This window comes from Callorhinus ursinus, unplaced genomic scaffold (assembly GCF_003265705.2).
Source record: "Callorhinus ursinus isolate GAN/ISIS: 27379988/994484 unplaced genomic scaffold, GSC_fseal_2.0 scaffold13, whole genome shotgun sequence".
Classification (NCBI taxonomy): Eukaryota; Metazoa; Chordata; class Mammalia; order Carnivora; family Otariidae; genus Callorhinus; species Callorhinus ursinus.
In genome coordinates, this window is record NW_027397075.1 from 7100807 (window position 1) to 7120411 (window position 19605).

Here is a 19605-nt window from a genome sequence, read left to right on the forward strand (position 1 = left end):
TAATTCAAGAAAAGCCATGTGATCCAGAAACTCCAGCATTTTCTACCATCCCAACTACCGTGGCTAGCTGGGCTTAGGCCGGGTTACCCGAGAATAGATAGACATTTGGGGGAATGCTGGATTTAATGATGAAAGCAGCTCCAGTGGACGCCTCCATCTGCCAGACCCCAGGCTCCATTTTGCACATCTGCTGTCACACTTAATCCTCAGACCACTCTATTCCCCAGATATGAGTATCCTCTCCACTTCACAGAAGCAGAAACCGCAGCGGGGAGCGGAGAGTCCACCCCCGGAGCCCACGCAAGGCCAAAGTGACAGAGCCGGGCCGGGACCTGGTGGGTCGCAGTCCGGAGCTTGCACCCCCGAGCCGGGTCTTCCCCGCTCGGAGTTTTCAGAAACCGCACACAATTCATATCCAGGGTAACAAAAGCTGTTAACACGGGAAACCACTTAGGGAGAGTGAGTCAACTCACATGCGTCAACTCATATTCATCGGGAAGTGTGAGCAGAGACTCCCAGGACAGCAGCACCACCTAGTGGCCGCTTCCCAGAGCCACCACGCACAGCCCTGCCTGGGCGAGCTCCCTGCCTCCTCTTGAGGGGGAATGCCACCATCTCTACCTCCTTCCACCCACCAGAAACTTTTTCTAAACCTGTCTTGGGACCTAGAGCCCACCTTTGACACAGACATTCAGCCACTTGTCTTCTCTTCCCAGCTTCTGGCAGGCAGGGCCTGGGGCCGGCTGTAGTTGTCTTAGGAGTAACAAAGCTAGAGGTCAAGCACGCAGGAAGAGAAGCTAAACCCGGTTTCTTGCCCTCGGCTCTGCTGACATTTTGGGCTAGATAATCCTTTACTGTGTGGGGCTGTCCTGTGTGCTGTTTGATGTTTAGCACCCCTGGGCTCTACCCACCAGATGCCAACAACACCCCAGCCCCCACCCATGACCACAACCGAGAATGTCCGCAGGCAATGACAAATGCCCTCCAGGGGCACAATCACCCCCAGCTGTGGACCCCTGAACTAACTCGGCTGGGCCGAAGTCCCTTCTGGATTCTGGCCTTGCTAGAGCTGTCACCACGGGTTGCCGACTGGAACTCCCTGGGCACTAAGTGAGGGCACGGCCCTCACAGGGCGGTTGCTTCAGATGTAGAGCCCAGGCTTAGTGAGGACAGAGAAGCAGCTCCGAGCCACACCCTTGCACACTCCTGGGCCATTCTTCCTCACTTTGCTGCTTCTAGCCCTTATTCCGTTGGCTGATGATTCAGTGACCCTGACAAGTTATAAAGAAAAAAATGGGAACAGCCCAAAATCACTGAGCAGAGGGGAGCCCTCTCAGCCCTTCATGGTACCACACCACACAGGGATAAACTTGGTGTTATGGACCGAACTGCATGATACCACCACTCACACCAGGAAGCCCTAACCCCCACTGTGACTACATAGACACAGATGCTTTAAGGAGGTAATTAAGGTTAAACAATGTCCTAGGGTGGGCCCCTGATAAAAAAAAAAAAAACTCGTGTCCTTCTAAGAGGAAGACACCAGAACTCTCTCTCTGCGTGTGTGCACACAAAAAGTAAGGCCACACCAGAAGCAACAAGAAGATGGTCATCTACAAACCAGGATGAACGGCCTCACCAGAAACTACCCCGGTGGCGCCTTGATCTTGGACTTCGAACCTCCAGAACTATGAGAAAATAGATCTCTGTGGTCTCAACCCCCAATCCAGGGCCTTCTGTTACAGCAGCCCGAGCACACAAAGACACACAGTTAAGCACAGACACGCAAAAGCAGCATGGAAACCACGCCAAGCTACGTGCTGCCAAAGCTCAGTGGTGAGGAGGCAAGTATCAAGGATCGTCCTTACAAAGTGAGGTCTCGTGACTGATATTCTCAAAGAGGATGTTCAACGTCTGCAGCAGCTGAACGCACACGTAGCGGCCCGACTTCTGCCGCAGGATGTTCAAGAAGAAAACAAACATGTTCTTCTCCAGGAAGAAGCTGGGGAGAGAATGGAAAAGCATCAGTGGTTTGCTTCTACACGTGGAAATACAAATCATCCACTGGCCACGTACACAGCACACGGGTGTGGACAGCCCCCGACCCCCAAAGGCATCTGCAGAGCAGCTGGATCACCCCGCCTGCAAGGCCCCGGCTTCCCCGCGGACGCCGTCCTCCACCACAGCAAAATGTGGCCTCTTGCGCTCTCTCCCCAGAATGTGAGCACAGCGCTGATCCTGGGAAGCAGAATGGGGAAGATCTTAATGCACTGTGATTACATAGTAATCTACCTGTGCTGAGAAACCTGCCAGGCAGCTTTTCCCATCTAACGCTCTCTATCCTTAGTTTTCCTTACTAGGCCTCTTTCCTTTGCTTTGGTATCTTTGCGTGTTAAACAGCACCACCTGGAATTCCCTACAAAGGGGCAAGATAATGCTAGTAAAAGAGTTTCCAAATCTGGGGGGGAAAGAACTAGAAGGGATTGAAGGGGCTGATGGGGGAGGGGGGACTACCCAGCCCCCAGGTCAGCTTCTGCCTTTCTTGTTCTAGACAGAACATCTGTCTACATGCAGCCTGGGGACATGGACTTTTGGGGGTACACGCTGGCTCTTTTAGTCTTACAATGGAGACAGGACCCCCTGATGCCTTTCTTGAAAGGCAGAAAATGGTGTTTTCTAGTTATGTGTCCTCCGTATGCAAGCTAAGACCAGGTAACTGCTCCTCTGGGTGATTCAGAACAGGTCCCTGCAGTCACAAGTGTCTGTCACTTGGTTCTGGGGGTCTCTCTCCCCTCGGCTGTCAGTTCCATGGTGGCAGGATCATGGGCCTGGCTCTTGCTCAGTGCTGCATAACTTCTGTTTGAATTCATGAAAAGGTAAACGAATAAGCAAACCAGAAAAACACGAAATCAAACCTTTTCCAATTCTGATTCTGGGAACCTGTCTGCCTACAAATGCCATGCACGTTGATCCCCAGAATATCTCTATCATTTGGCCTATTTTGTCTTCCTTTGCTTCAGGTTGAAGTCATCAGCATCCCCCGACAAGCTCACAGCAGCACCATGACCAACGTGGGAACTTGTTAAAATGTCTGTACCTAGACCTGGCCCAGGGACAGATTCTGCAGGTCTAGCATGAAATCCAGGAGCCTGGATTTTTAAAACTCCCTAGGGGAGGGAGGGGTTCCTTAGAAAAATGGCTAATTCTAGATCTGGGGCAAGGAAAATACAAGATGAGCCTGCAGCATCTTAGAGTACAGGGAAGTAAGGAAGTGCTCAAAAAAACCAGAAGGACGGGGTGTGTCAAGGGTCACGGGACCCAAACCCGAAAGAGCCCTCAGTTCCCAAAGCTGGACCTGGAGCAACACAAAAAATAACACGGTATTGGACCCAAAGTCTACTTTAATCCAATAATGCAGTATTGCGTTTTAATTAGTATTAATAACACAGCATTTAGTAACAGTACTGGATCCACAGTATACTTTAATCCAAAGTATATAATAAACATCCACGAGCCCATATTGATATAAATAAATCACTGAATAAATAAACGGGAAGAAGAGACAAGTCTTCCGTGCAGAAGAATTTCAAATAATGTATGTAGAAACTCACCCCCCACTTCCAGAAGCTGGAGCTAAATCCCCACGCCCCCAGGTGGGCTAAATGGAGCAACTCTCTTTCAGAGAACAGTGTAGGAAAAGGGGAGAAGAACAGCTTTATGGTAGAAAAACCTGGCTGACACCACCTTAAGCAAGCGATCAGATTAACCTCACCAGAGAGCAGGTGGGTATCTTGACTGCTGATATTGTGGGATGAGAAGCGCACTGTGGTCTTCTTCCCCATAACCCCCAGGCTAATCATGAGAAAGGCATCACAGAAACCCAGACGGGGGTAGAGGGCATTCTACAGGACCCTCGGCCAGTACTTCTCAAAGCCATCAAGGTCAGAACCAAGAATGAAAATTTGTCACAGCTCAGAGGAGGCTGGGTCAACATGACAACTAAATGCACTGTGGGAGCCTGGACTGTGTTCCTAGAGCAGCAAGGGGATCTTCATGAAAAAACTGGCAAAATCCAAATCGAGTCTGGAGTTTACTTAACACTAACGTACTAGGGTTAGCTTGTTTCCACAAATGCACCCCAGTCAGATAAGATATTAACAGTGGGGGAGACAGGGTGAGGGGTGTTTGGGAACTTTCTGTACCACCCTTGTGACTTTTCTATAAATCTAAGATTATTCTAAAATAAAGAAATGGATTAAAAATAAATTCTCCTGGGGAGCCATTTAGGAATCGCTGGGCCTCTAAGGGCTCAGCAGTTTTTCTGAGACAACAGATGGGCTCAGAAAGTCCACTCTAGTCAAGGGGGACACGGTTTCTAACCCTTAACCCAAAGGTCATTCACATTTCCAAGAGACACTAACCAACCGATTGATTCCCTGTGCATCCTCAAAGGGTGCCAGCCCCGTTTGCAGACAACACCTCCCCCTTTCCTCACATTCTCCTTTGGGGAAAAGGCCAGTGTCACAGGTTTGCATTTTCCACAAATAGTTTTATCTTAGGTAACCCTACTGATAAAAACAGAGAGCTATCTGGAAAATCAGAATATCTAAGAAGAAGCCAGGTTGGAAACGGAACACCTTTATTTGTTTTAAATGGGTTTTTTAAGTGGCCTCCGTACTTAGAGTTGAGAATATTTCATATAAAAATAAATCTGTGTTTGGTGGCTGTCATAAGCCAGATCCCTCTGCACTCAGACTCGGAGACAGGCCTACTGGGGAAGCTGCCCACAGCTTCCAGTCTTTGCTTTCTAACTGTCCAGGAGGGACATCCTTACAAATTATCATGTGGTAACAGTTCTTGAGTGCCTATTCTGTACCAGGCGCTGGGCAGGAACTTTCTCTCTAAAGATGAGGAGGGGCTCCTGGGCAGCTCACTCGGCTGGGCGTCCGACTCTTGATTCCCGCTCAGGTCATGATCTCAAGGTCATGAGACAGAGCCCTGCACTGGGGCTCCGTGCTGGGTGTGGAGTCTGCTTAAGACTCTCTGCCCCTCCCCCCCTTAAAAAAATGAGGAAACTGAGGCTGTCCATGAATGAGGAGAAGCCCCTTCGCCACTTACCAGCTGTGCGACCCTGAGCATAAATGGCGATGCTCAGGACAGGAGGGCCTCCACTCCGGGGGCAGCTGGGAGACTTAGATTATCTCATCAAGAGCTCAGCACTGTGCCTACCCAGCAGTAAACATAACAAAGATGAGCTCTTCGTGTCTCCCCAAGGCAAGGTCCCTTCATTTCACTTAGAAGCTAACTTCCCAGGACATTTTCTCCTTCCTTTGGGGAAATTGTCGGACACTATTTGGAAAATTGTCTATCAGGTTTCCAGATTTTTCGAGAGACACTCATTTCCCTGACGTTCCCACTGTCAGCTTACATTTCTCCAGTGTTTCAAGGTCATTTTATATAGATGGAGATAGACTGAGATCTGCACAAGACCCAAATGGGTGTCAAATCCTGACGTCACAGGAATGACTCATGGCATACATTCAGAAAAATATTCAAAGGAAGGAGAGTCCAAAAACAAAAAACATTGGGAAACCCTTACTCAAATACAGAGCTGTCATTCTGATCTCCCCAAATCAGGATCTCAGTGATGGAACGGATGGTCTCCACTAGCAGGTTCCGGTTCTGTTCTGTGACTGTGGTGTTTTTGGTCAAGACGTGGTATAGATACCTGACAGAAAGGAAAGAAAATGGCAGATTAAGAACTGAAATATATGCCAGGTTCAATGGGACAATCTGGCTGTGCTTTTTCAGATGTGGTTAGCCCAACTCCCATTCGGAGAAGCAACTCACCACCCAAGAAAAATGGCAGGCAATGCTGTGAAGTGTTAACCGGAAACATGCCAACCCAAACAGACGCAAGAGAATCATCGAGCTCTTGAAAATGGCCATCCTCAAGCTCCCGTGTGCACGAGAATGACCTGGAAAGCTGGATAAAGTGGGGCTATTGGAGCCCAGCTGGAGACTCAGAAGCAGCGGGACTCACGGGCCTTTTCACAGCCCCAGGTGATCCTGATGCTGTTGAAGCAAATGGAAGCCCATGGCCCAGGCTGAGCATCTAGCATAAAAACCCTCAGCCAGGCTGATGCAGAGCTTTAGAGCCAGAGCCCCAGATTAGGGATGGGAGGTCTCAAAGCCAGTCCCTTGGGCAAATATGGCGTACAATCAAGGCTATCCTTGGGGGGCACCTGGGTGGCTCAGTTAAGCGTCCAACTCTTGATTTCAGCTCAGGTCATGATCTCAGGGGTATGGGATCGAACCCCAAGTTGGGGCTCCCTGCTCAAGACGGAAAATGGCCCCCTCTCTGCTCCTCCCGGCTTGCATGCTCGCTGTCTCACTCTCTCTTACATAAAATCTTAAAAAAAAAAAAAAAAAAATGGGTACCTGGGTGGTGCAGTCAGTTAAGCATCTGACACTTGGTTTCAGCTCAGGTCATGATCTCAGGATTCTGAGACTGAGCCCCATGCCCGACTCTGCACTCAGCGTGGGGTCTGCTTAAGACTCTCTTCCCCTCTTTCTCCGCCCCCCCACCCCGTGCGTGCACGCTCTCTCTAAGTAAATAAATCATAAAAATGGAATTCCCACCAGAACTCACAGCTCAAATGAAGTGGGTGGCTTGTAGTTCAGGGCACTGACCTCATTTGCTGGGTACCTACTGTAGGGGGGGTCTGGGAGGCTATGGCCCTGAGCTTCACCTACCCAAGTGTTCCTGGAAGGCCTCTGCTGCCCCAGGCCTATGCCTGCCGCTGGGGTAGAGGCAGGTAGACCCAGTCCCCTCCTCAGGCCTCTACCGGTGGTCAGGACAACCGGAAGAATCACTGAGGCCAGTCCTGGGTGGTGTGGGGACTAGTGCCTCGCCAGATGCCCTGGGAGTGCCACCTGCACAGCTTTAAGAGCATCGTTGCAACGGGCAAGACTTCACTCTTTTCGAATGCTGAGTCATATTCCATTGTGTGGGCATATACATATATATGTATACCACATTTTCTTTACCCTTTCATCTAGCAACGGGCAGCTGAGCTCTTTTCCATAATCTGTCCATTGTTGATAACGCTGTCAACATCGGGGTGCATGTATCCCTTCCAAGAAGACCTGAAGATGCTGACACCCCTGCCTCCTGGCTCCCAAAGGCACTCCCCTCTCTCCCTCAGGGTTGTCCCTCAATTTTTTAAGATTTTATTTCTAAGTAATTTCTACACCCAACGTGGGGCTCAAACACAACCCTGAGGATCAAGAATCTCACACTCTACCACTGCGCCAGCCAGAAGCCCCCTCCCTTCGAGTTAGTATTTTTGTATCTGATGTGGATGGAGCTAGAGAATGTAACAAAGCAAAATAAGTCAATCAGAGAAAGACAAATACCATATGACCTCACTCTTATGTGGAATTTAAGAAACAAAACAAACGTGGGGGGGAAAAGGCAAACCAAGAAACACTCTTAACTACAGAGAACACACTGATGGTTACCAGAAGGGGGGGATGGGTGAAATAGGTGATGGGGATTAAGGGGGGCACTTGTTATGAGCACGATCACTAACTTGTACACCTGAAACTGATTACACTGTTGACTAAGTGGAATTTAAATAAAAACTTAAAAAAAATAAAATAGGATAAAAAGACAGCATGTCCAGGGCCCACAGACTGACGTCGGCTGTCATGGTTTGGGAAGAAAAGGGGGACACCAAGAGGGACCGACTCAAGAGGAGTCACCTTCTGACTTCTTTTATGGCTACTTCAGTGTGGCGGTGGGGCTGGTGAGAGCAAGACGGGAATAGACAGGATCCTACCACCGAAAATCCCCCAAAATGGGTAGGGTATAAAGAGGTAGAACCTTGCAGATAGAACAGTAAGGCCTAATCTGCTTTAGGGGGCTGGATTTTATTTAGTATTGTTGCTGTCTGTTATATTTTGAAGACAGTACAGTGCGTCACTTAATCACTGAATCAAAAGATTGCATGCAACTTCTAACACACAGGAGCTAGAACAGCTCTCCGAATACAGAAATCTCCACCACCTGGGCCCAAATCTACCAGCAGGGCTGCACGTGGGCGTGGGGGCCAGTTTCCCCCTGTGCGAAGAGGACTCCACAGCACTGAAGCACCCTGGATAAAATGCAGGAGGACCCACTCATGAATCTCTGCCTCCACCTCCCCTCCTATGCGTTTTTCCCCAAGAAGCTCAAAGAGTGGAGTTTTCCAAATTGTGCTTCAAGGGCCCCCTACATTAGAATCCCCGTTCGGTTGCAGATTCTAGCTCCCCACCCCAGACGCACCCACCGAAGCTGACTTATGGGCGCAAGGCCCCAAGTGTGCGTTCTGAACCAGCTCCCACTAAGGTTTCGGTGTTGCTGCATCACTCACCCCATGGCCACCAGTGACACTCGGCATGTGACCCACAGTATGCCCCCTACCCTGCTGGGGCAGGCATCGTGGGCAGCGTCAGGGGGAAGGGCAGATCCTCCCCACTCTGGCATTTCCCTCTGTGGAGATCATCCACAGCATCCCACTAACACACTCCTGGCCCAGGGGGAGAGGCAGTGGCTTTTATGGCTCCGAAGACGCCCAAGAGGGATAGGAGGGTTTAAAATCTTTAGGACCAGTCCTGACTTCTAACTCCTGGCATCTCTTGGTGAAGCCCTCTGTGTTGAGAAGCGGAGCTGGTGTGCTGTTAAGAATATGCACTTGAATGAACAGGCACCAGGCACCCACATGGGGGCAGCAAGTAGCACCCTGAGTACGGTCGCTCCCACACTGGAAGTGAAACCCACCGGGTCGTTTGACTGAAAGTGTAGTTTCATCACACCCATGCAAAGGAAGTAGAGTCACAAGATTTATTCCTTACAAATCCCAGAAGCTGGGGGCCAGGGGTCGTGCAATGAGCCAAAGGATGGGCAGTTCTCCGTCACGGGAGATGGTATGGGAGCAAGGCCTCAGAGAGCAGGGTAGCAAGCACCTGTTACTGTGAAGTTTCTGTTTTACCTTGCAGTTTGGCTTAGCAAACATCTGGAACTGATTTTTCTGTGTATGGTGTAAGATATTGGCTAAAATTTTTTCCATATGGAAATCTAGTTGACTCAGCGTCATTTACTGAAAAGGTCCTGGGTTCTCCAATGCACTCTAATGTCACCCCTGTCATTTATCAGATGACTGCATTTGTGGGAACTCTTTCTGAATGCCCTAGTTCCACTGATCTATTCATTTACCTTTGTGCTGATACCACGGTGTCTGATTATTGCAGCTTTACGATAAATCCTGCTATGTGATAATGGAAGTCCTCCAACTTTTTTCCCTTTGTTTTTTCATTATTGTATTGGCTATTCTTGGCCCTTTACATTTCCATATAAATTTTAAAATCACGTTCTCAACTTCCACAAAACTACTTGCTAAGATTTAAGATTGCCCTAAATCTCGGGGCGCCTGGGTGGCTCAGTCGTTAAGTGTCTGCCTTCGGCTCAGGTCATGATCCCAGGGTCCTGGGATCGAGCCACGCGTCGGGCTCCCTGCTCGGTGGGAAGCCTGCTTCTCCCTCTCCCACTCCCCCTGCTTGTGTTCCCTCTCTAGCTGGCTCTCTCTGTCAAATAAATAAAAGATTGCCCTAAATCTCTAGCTAAATATAGAGGGAACTTTACAATAAGGTAACATCATGACATTTACATTTCTCTCATTGTTGGCTGAATAGAGTCTGGCATATGTTAGATTTATTCATAGGTAACTGATGTTTTTTTGATGCTGTTGTAAACGGTAGCACCTGAAATACTCATTTTCTAAATGTCTGCTGTTGGTAGATGCAAATACCCACTACATCTCAACCTCCAAATTTCTATGATGATTGTACCAGCACCTTGCTCATCTTTTCACGCCCACTATATACCCTAGCACACGGTTTTAGGTAATGCGGAAGGAAGAAAGAGGCCTTCAACACATGTTTGCTTAAATGTATGGGGCGGGGGGGATAGCTGAATGGATTGAGGTTTAATATTTTAACGCTGCACCTAATTCCAGAGCTTTGGAAGATCAAGTAATTCAACTATCTAGAGATATCAATATAGCTTAATAACTTTCTGATTTTGAGCATAACACTCATTTTAGGAAGGCTGAATGCTTCAACAAAAGAGACCTGTCAATTAGGCCACTGCCCAGAGATGAGCACTGCTGGAATGTGATCTGTTTCCTTGGGTCTTTTCCTTTGCTGTGGATATTCATGTAGTTGGGCTCCTGCTGTAGATCCACTTCCCTGCCCATCTTTCCCACCCCCTCTTAAGGTAATAAAAGCATTTTTGTTATTGACAACCATTTCCAAGCATCTGTAATGGCTACACAGTTGACAGGACAAGCACAGCAGTTACTCTTCTGCTAGACATCAGGATTCCTCATTGTTTATAGATGATCAACGATGTTACCACCATGGCTGTCTTGGTGTGCAAGGCTCTGTCCCTATCTCAGATAAGTTTCCAAAGGCAAAAGGACAGAGTTTTCTCTCACAATGATCACTGGTACAATGAAAACATTTTCTCTCAAACTGTGTGTGCAGATTTTTATCAAAACAGCTGCAGCTAGGCTCTCTTGCGAGGCCCTCTTCTGAGCACTTCAGATGTATTCACTCATTAAACCCTTAAAATAAGCGGGGTTGATGCTCCGGGGAGCTGAGCCTCTGGGAGGCTAGGATCTGCCCAGAGTCCTGATGCAGTGGACCCAGGCAGTCTGACTCCAGACCCCTTGCTTATAACCATGACAGGATAGAAAATGCAAACAACGAAGTAAACACTATTATTAGCCAAGCATTTACATGAAGTTATAAATGAATGCCTAGCATGCAAGGAAACCAAGCAGATAAACAACAAACCAAAAAGGCATGAAAATACATATCAGATCTTAAAGTCAGTACTTTTAACTGACCCTTACTCTATTTCTTCAGAAAAAAGCCAACATCATATCTCCAGCACAAGTTCTGTAGAATGTAGAATCAATATCAGACCCTGCAAAGGCGTGAGCTCTATGTTGAGTGGTAAGTTGAAGAGTCTGAAATGTTTGGATAGAAAACCATAGCCTGTTGCCAGTGCACAACCAACACACCAGAGGCTCCTCGCCAAGGATGATCTGTAAACAAATTCTGCCTCCACAGACTGTGCTCTCTCAAGAGTCACTTATTTCACAGGTTAAACCATTACAGTCAATAATCGTTATGTCCACTTCAGAGACACACACTAAGTTCATACAAGTTTTATGACCTGTACCATAATATGCCTCTTAGGATGCTCCTACTGGAAAATCCTGAAACTTAAGCTAAAGTGTGAGGAAGGATAAGTGGAGTGGCAGAGGCCTAAGGAGACCAGAAGTCCACTCCCCACAAAGCACACATCCCCAAATAACAATGTCTGGGGGACAGAGGGACACAGAGCCTTTGTCTGTTCGGTCTGCTCAGCACCATGGCAGAGACTACCCAGAGCATTCCCTCCGTGCCTTGGGAACCACACGTGGTCAATACCCGGCCCTCTGGCCTACAAGACAAGGAGAAGCTCCACATGGGGTGCAATGAGACCAGAGGATTGGGGACAAGTGTGATAGGCAGTGCTTCTCCCGATGAATCACCCCAGAAAGATGTCAAACTGGGCCAGCCAGTGAGACTGGGTCTGAGATTTGGGATGCTGACAACCACACAGGGGTGCAGGCAGGGCTTGCAGCCCTACACACAAAGTCACAGCTCCAGCATGGATGCTGGGACCAAACTGGCCAGAGCAGGCCGTTGTTAAGAAAAGCCTGGCCAGAACTTGCCTCTTTCGTTCATCCTGTGACAAATACTCGCTGATCACTCATTGGGTGCCAGGTCCTGTGCCAGCATCTGACAATTCCCAGGTGAACAAGCCACCCAGGTCTCTGTCCTTGTGAAGCTTATGCTCAAATTGGGAGAGACAACATATGCTCAAGTAAGACCATTTGTGACAGCAAAAGGGCAAGCCTGAGGAACCCTGGCCAGCTTCCTGGGGATCTAACTCATGGCTGGGACAAAGCTTGAAAAGCCCAGAGCATCTAATGGCTGGTCTAACTCTAGTGATGGGAAGACTGTACATGAGAATGTATTGAGTGGGAATGAGGACAAGTGACATTACAGATGACAGCAGAGCTTCTTGCTGAAGTCACCAGGATAATTTTTATGGAAGAACTGGTATTTCAGTGATATAGTGAGCATTTGGATGGGCAGGAAGAGGAGTGCTCAAGTGGAGAGAGTAAAGATGCAGACAGGTGGGTGTGTGAGATGTGTGTCACAGAGAGCGAGACAGGAGGCCCATCAAGGTGAAGTGGCACAAGAAACACCCCTGGATTAGAGGAGGTGGCCACCGTCACTTCCCAGAAGGCCGCAGCGGTCCAACTGGATGCCCACCTCCTGCTGGGCCCTCCCCCAACCGACCCTGCAAATTTTGGCTGGACCATAGCACTCCAGTTAAAAACAAAAAAACCTGCAAGGGCTGCCCAGTGTTCTCAGCCTGATGTCCAAATTCCTTAATGTGATTTAAGGAGAGGTCTTTGTGACCTCTCCTGCCTCATCGATCTGCTCTGGGGTCCTACACTTCCCCCTGCCCCCATATGCAACCCCTTGCTGAATGACCTGAGCCTGCCCCTACCTATCTCTCTCTCTCTCTCTCTCTCTCCCTCTCCTCTCCCCCCCCCCCCCCCCGCCCAGGCCTCTCAATCACTGTTTCCTCTGCCTACAGCATCCCTGCGTCCACCCTACCCCCTATAGTCTGGCACACCTCTCATCTTTTAGACCTCCCTTTAAATGGGTGTCTGCCTACCAAGGATGCTCCTGACTCCCTAGCCTGCATTAGAAGGCCCTCACCTGTGCTCCAAAACTAAATGGATGGCAAGAGAGTCTAGAGCACTCTGAAGGCCTGGATGGATGAACTTGGACTTGACATAATGGGTGCCTTGGGCTCATTATAAGTGATATGGTGAATATGATATCCTTAAAAAAAAAAATCAGTCTGGCAATACTATACCCTTAAAAATAATCAGTGCTGGGGCGCCTGGATGGCTCAGTCGTTAAGCATCTGCCTTCGGCTCAGGCCATAATCCCAGGGTTCTGGGATCAAGCCCCGCATAGGGCTCCCTGCTCGGCGGGAAGCCTGCTTCTCCCTCTCCCACTCCCCCTGCTTGTGTTCCCTCGCTCGCTCTGTCAAAATAAATAAAATCTTTAAAAAAAAAAAAAAATCAGTGCTATCTTAGGCAAAAGTTGACTAAACCGGGAACAGGTGAGCATCTGCCTGCTAGATACATATTCCCCTTCTCTTTGGGTAAGAACCCCAGATTTTCCCAGGGGAAACCACCCCTTTCTCTCATTCTCTGTCCACTAGCTTGGGAGGAGCTGATGCTGCCCCAGTTGGGGGCAAGGGCCAATTAGAGCACCCCATACCCCTGGCCACAGTGACTAGCTCAGGGTCAGGCATGAGACCCCAGGTTGGTCCAACTATACTCACTTCTGGACACTATTTAGAGAAAAAGCGCTTCTTCCCACGGATGGCTATACTGATACGATGTAAGCCTAGAGCCTGCTGAGAATGACACCAACAACACAGAAGAAAGCTGAGACAACTGGAAAGAGACAGATGCTGACAGCTTTGTCTGAACACCTGGACTTGGCCATGGCTTAGCTAGGACAGACTGCTCAGGGACAGGAGCCGATCAGTTCCGTTTGGGACGTAACACAATTCCAGCTGGGTTTTGGTCACTCACAACCAAGAATCTTGACCCACACATAAAGGTAATCAGAATTAAGGGGACAGCACAACACAACACCAAAACAGTTCTACCAATCTGTGGACTTGCAGTTCCTGCTAAAGGTGATCTTTCAGAAGCAATCCACAACTCCATCTCAGTAAAGGTTCTGCTTGCTGGTGGGCATTTGTTAGTGTCACGGCCTTGCTACCAGTCTGGGCAATAAACCACCCATGACGTGTAGCCAATAGCCTCTTACTATCTCAGTCTGCTTCGACTGAATCTCTAACTCGATTCAGTACACAAGGACCACAGGCACACGGTTTCCCATTATTTAGCAAAGTAGAACTCTAACAGAAAGATTCCTTTCCAGTTGGAAAGCTGAGAATGTTAGGAAGAATAATGTGGTTCAAAAGCAATTCCCGCTCTCTACTATCTTCTCGATTTTTCTTTAAATCTCAAACTGTTCTTAATTATTTTTAAAATGGGGAGGGTTCCTAGGTGCTTTGCATGTCCAAAAAAACTTTAAAAAAAAAAAATCTAAATTCTGGGGCAGGCTGGGTGGCTCAGTCGTTAGGCGTCTGTCTTAGGCTCAGGTCATGATCCCAGGGTCCTGGGATCGAGCCCCGCATCAGGTTCCCTGCTCAGCGGGAGGCCTGCTTCTCCCTCTCCCACTCCCCCTGCTTGTGTTCCCTCTCTCACTGTCTCTCTGTCAAATAAACAAAATCTTAAAAAAAAAAAAAAAATCCTTTTTAATCTTTCCTCTCCACCCACACTGCCCTAGATCAAGCCAAGAGTATATTAGGGTGACCAGGACTTTCCCGGTTTTAGCACTGGAAGTCCCATGTCCTGGGAAATCCCTCAGTCCCAGGCACACCGGGATGGTTGGTCACTCTTCATGTCAGACGAAGCCCAAGCCCCATTCTACCTCCAGCCTTATTTCCTACAACCACCAGCCCCACATTGATACTCCACAAACCCCAGGGTCCCCCTCCCACATCCTGTGGCCCCACATGATGGCTCTGTCCTTGAAGACTCTGCTCTGGTGTTGCCTCCCCCAGAAAGCTTCCAAGGGTTCCTACAGAACCCTGGCTAGAGATCCCAGCACTTGTCCTGCTCTACAGTCACTGGCTTTATGGCTGTCTCCCCCACCAGCCTGTGAACTCCCTCAGGGAATGAGCTGTTCTGTACCTATGGCCCAAGATGCTTACTATCAGAGCCAAATGAAGAACATCACAAGCACTGGGGTGAGCACTAGCTGTTTATGACACTTTTCCAAGTCATTTTGGGATCTTCTAAGCCCCACAGCAGTCTGAAAATTGCCAGGTTCCTCAGACTGTAATATGGATTAAGCTGATCTGCCTGATCCAGGACAGGCAGCTCAGGTTTCCAAAAGCACCCAATGGCCTTTTAACCCTAAACAATGAACCTGGGCAGTTCCCAGACACTTCAAAGGAATCTGAGAACCTTTACCATTCCCCGGCTGGCTGGTGGGTAAAGATGCCCCATTGGGCAGAGAGACTCAACCAAGTTGAAAGTCTGCCCAAACTGACTTAGGAAGCAGCTTCCTTCAGAAAGACAGTGCAGTGGTGCGAGCACTGAAGTCAGATCCAGGCTTCTTGACCGTTTCCGTTGTCACCTTTTGGCAAGTGACTTAACCTCTTTGAACCTTAGTTTCTACTTCTATAAAATGTAAAACAGTAACAGTTCCTATAACTCAGACGTGTCAGGACTAAAGGAAATAACACACAGGAAATCCTCAGTAAGTACCCAGCACAAAAAAAAAATGCATTCAATAATTATTAAAGTACTTTACAAGGGCTGGAGGCAGGCAGAGCTCGGTGAAAGCCTGCAGGTATCTGGATGCTGGTGGGAGGCCCAGCCTCCTTTAGATAACCATCCTCCCCTTCTCAGCCACATACACCCACTCTCTAAATTCCTGAAATCCTTCTGCCTCTCCCTTTCCAGTCCAGCTGCTGTCCCATTTAAGATTCCTGACTTCCCTACACACTCCTGTCCTGTGCCTCTCTCCTATGTCCTCTCATCACTTCCCTAAAACCATGCCTTACGGCATACTGATCCCTTCTGCCCCCCAACTCTGAGACTCACAAACGTTTATGAAACGCCTGTTCCGTGCTAGAAAAGACACAGCTGAGAAGCACAGCACCCCGACCCCTGGCCAAATGAGAAGCCCCAGCTGATTTCCCTCCCACCAATCCTTTCCCTGGGCCCCTGTCTTCCTTCTCCCTGCTTCCCCCCTCTAACCTTCTTCCTTCCCATTAGTAATCTTCAGAGCTCCCTCTGGAAACCAGCCTATTTCTTACCACCAGAAGATTGCCTACTCCCAACCCAAATGCCCCCCCCACTAGATTTTCCTGCCTGAAGTCATTCCCTCCACAAAAGTCTCTACTTTCCATCGCCTCACCACCCCCCAAAATCCTAGGTTTGTCTGCATGCTCTGCACCTGTCCCCAATCCACCCATTTTTTCCCCCACTCTTTCGGTAGCCACTGAGCTCCTACTGTGTGCCAGGCACAGCACTAGATGCTGGAAATACAGCTGTGAGCAGAACAAGCAGTCTCCGCTCTCCTGGGAGTACCAGTTTAGGAGTAGACAGAAAAGGAGTAAAAAAACAGGGTAAAGGCAGATAGTGAAGACAGGCATTGAACTGAAAGCAAGAGAAAGATCAGAGGGAAAGGAACTGAAGTGGGGAAGCACTTTAGGTAGGGTGGTCTGGGAACGCCTGACCTAGCTGATAAACACAGCTACAACTATTAGCCACCTACAGCGTAAGAGACACTAGATCAATCTCTTTCCATGCATGACATTATTGAATCCTTGAACAGTGAACACCATCCCCATTTGCAGATGGGGAACCAGAGGCTCAAGGAAGTGAAGTAATTTGGCAAAGGTCACACAGCCATTAAGCGGTAGAATTAGGATTTGAATGCAGGTCTGACTGCAAGGCCATTCTGTGCACTTCTGCTTCCCAGGACCATGTTGGCCACCTGTCCTCCCCCAGAGCTCTACTTCTGGTAGCACCCTCCTTAGACTCCAAGGGAAAAAAAATTTAACGATTGTCCTTTATTGAGCACTTGTTCATGCTTCGTTTTACGAGCATTCCCTTACCCAACCCTCAAAACAACCATAGGGAGTAGGTGCTGTCACTATAAGCACTTTACAACTGAGGAAACTGAGGCCTAAATTCACACACTTAGATTCGAACCCCGATCTGACTCCCAGGGCCAGATCTCTGGCCCCTAAGCTGTCCAGCCTAAGAAGTACCACCCCAGAAGCTTGGTGCCCACCGCTGCCCCCGGGGAACAACAAACTCTGCATCCGTAAACTGAAATCTATGTCCTTACTTTACAAATGGGGATACTGAGATTCTGAGAAGCTAAGCCACTTGCCCAAGGTCACACAGCGAGGAGCGACGGTGTCAGGGTTCGAACCCAGGCGCCCTGACTCCAGAGCCCTCGCTCTTAACCATCGTACAGCCTCTCCCGGGGGTCTCTCTCCGCCTTCCACCTCGCTCTCACACCTCGCAGCGCCCCCAGCCTGGGGCTATGCGCCCCCAACCCCACGTCCAGCCCCGCGGCCTGGCCCCCTCAGCCCCCAACACACTCACTTGAGGTGGTCCAAGGAGTGGATGTTGCGGGAAGACTTGCCATGGCCCCCGCCCACCCAGCTCCGCGAGCGGCCAAACATGTCGGCGGCCCCGACCCGTTGCCCGCCTCACGGTCTCATGCCCGAGCGGCCGAGCGGCCGGGCGCCCGCAGCGGCAGCACAAGCGGAGGAGGCAGCCGCGGAGGTGGTAGAGAGACCGCCAACCACCTTCCTCCCCGGCCCACAGCTCCGCACTGACATTCAGCCGGAACCGGCCGTTCGACCGCCGCGCTTTACGGCCGCCGCCACGAGGAACGCTGGGAAGTGCAGTTCGCTCGCGAGGCCCCCGCCGACAGGACTCTGCGAACGAACTACAAGGCCCGGCGTGCATCGCGCAACTGCGGGCCTGCGGCCTTGGAGAAGAGGCGGAGCGAGAGGAGGGGGAGAGCCTGCAGTATCCGAGGGTGGGCGGGAATGGGAAACCTGTGCGCGCAGGCCTGAGGAGGGAATCGGTGAAGATGGGTGCTTGAAAGTTAACCGCAATGTTTACAATCTTTAGCTTGTATGATAAGAATAAGAATAGCTATTGCATGGCGCATCCTATGTGCCACCGTCCTGAGCGCTTTACATATGCTGATATTAAAGCTAACCACCAACCTATGAACTGGGTACTAGTCCCCATGCTACCTACGGCGAAACTGAATCACAGAGGGGTTGACTTACCCAAGGTCATGCAGCTAGTCCGCGCGTGGTTCAAACCCTGGCACCCTTATTTTACGCCCCAGTAAGTTAATCTGTACCAAATCGTCAATGGTCTTGACTGTCCTTACAGCTTTTTTTCTTTTTCCACTTCAACTTAAAAAATAGATTTTGAAAGGCCTTCAGGCAACAGTGTACCAAAACTGAACGTCCTCTGCTGTCAGAGGGTTTCTCTAGTCTTCACCACTTCCCAAAACTACCACATTGAAGAAGAAGAAAAGAAACCTCCAACTTCCCGCATGAGCCAAAAAAATGTATCTAAATTTCTGTCCTGGAGTAGGAGTGAAGCTCCCCGGAGGCAAGACTGCCCGGTTCACCCTTCCTTCCTTCCTTTCTACACTGCAGTTATCTAAGGCCTACTGTGTCCCATTAACTGTGCTCAGTTGGGCTGAGGGCCCATGTTCTCCCCACTGCCTAGCACAAAGTTTGGCACATCATAGGGGCTCAACAAATATTGGCAGAGTGAATGAGCGACGGAATGAAGGTGTATTTCACCTTCAGCAGTTGGAGATTTAACGGTTTGCTCTGTAATTCACCTAAAGGGGCAAAGAGACAGTACTGGAGAAAAACGGGCAGTTCTAATCTCCAAACACACACAGACTTAGCTTCTTTCCAGGCCCTCCCTTTTCTCTGGGCCTAGATTTCCTCATCTGTACAAAGGGGTAGCACCCTACACAGCCACGTCTAGCCGCAATTAAGCGATGTATGTAAAACACCCAGCTCAGTGTGACCTGAGATTTAAAGGTCTGTCCTGGCGCCTGGCTGGCTCAAGGTCAGCAGAGCATGCCACACTTGATGTTGGGGTTGTGAATTCAAGCCCCACTTTGGGTGTAGAGATGACTTAAAAATCAAATCTTTAAAAAATAATAAAGGTCTGTTGAACTGCTCTGGAAGGCGCTTTGGGCAAGATCAGTCTCCTGAAAGATATACAAGGGTGCTCATGAGAAGGGGAATCAAGGAAGGTGAGACTCACTTTTCTGTGTACCTCTTGGTGGTTTCAATGTTTAACCACGTCCTCTTTTCAAACATGGTTTACAAAGCAAAACAAGCCACCCCACTGCAGCAGGTCTGACCTGCCTGGGAATCTCTTTATTCAAGTGTCCCTGAACCCTATTATGCACATCCTCGCAATGGGCGGACCTTCTGGCCTCCAGAATTTGGAGAGACGGAGGCACTGATTAATCTTCCCCACCACAGAAAATTGCCACTTTGGAAAGTCCGAGATTTTCACTGGTAAATTCACCGTCCCCCTACCCTGCCTCCTTTTGACAGGTCAACTGAGTCGTGACGCCATATCCAAGTCCAAGGGGGGGCTGCTGAGGAAGCTCGGGGTTTTCCTTCAGCTGTTTTCGCCTTTTGGATGCGTCTGGTTTTGAACTGTGTTCTGTCTCTCACCGCGCCCCCCCACCCCGCTACTCCCTGGGGGATTAGCAGAGCCAATTGATTTGAGACCTGGGCGGAGCCCGGAACCGGGG

The 19605-nt window shown here is 49.4% G+C and overlaps 1 protein-coding gene across 14 annotated transcripts in view; it reads right to left on the bottom strand.

Moving 5' to 3' along the window:
- The window catches only part of CLEC16A (C-type lectin domain containing 16A), a 200126-nt gene extending 182479 nt beyond the window's left edge, over window positions 1-17647 (bottom strand). For 13 of the 14 annotated variants that reach the window (XR_012380441.1, XR_012380442.1, XM_025855519.2 and 10 more), the window contains exons 1-3: window positions 17394-17647; window positions 5600-5728; window positions 1869-2002 (exon numbers count right to left, since the gene is read on the bottom strand). Coding sequence is in view for 11 of the 14 variants with exons in the window: in XM_025855519.2 (XP_025711304.1) it covers window positions 1869-2002; window positions 5600-5728; window positions 17394-17473 (343 nt within the window). In the remaining 3 variants the exon portion in view is untranslated. Of the gene's footprint in view, window positions 1-1868; window positions 2003-5599; window positions 5729-17393 lie in introns of those variants that run through there. The other variant, XM_025855522.2, reaches the window with a different exon arrangement.
- Window positions 17648-19605: the final 1958 nt, after the last annotated feature.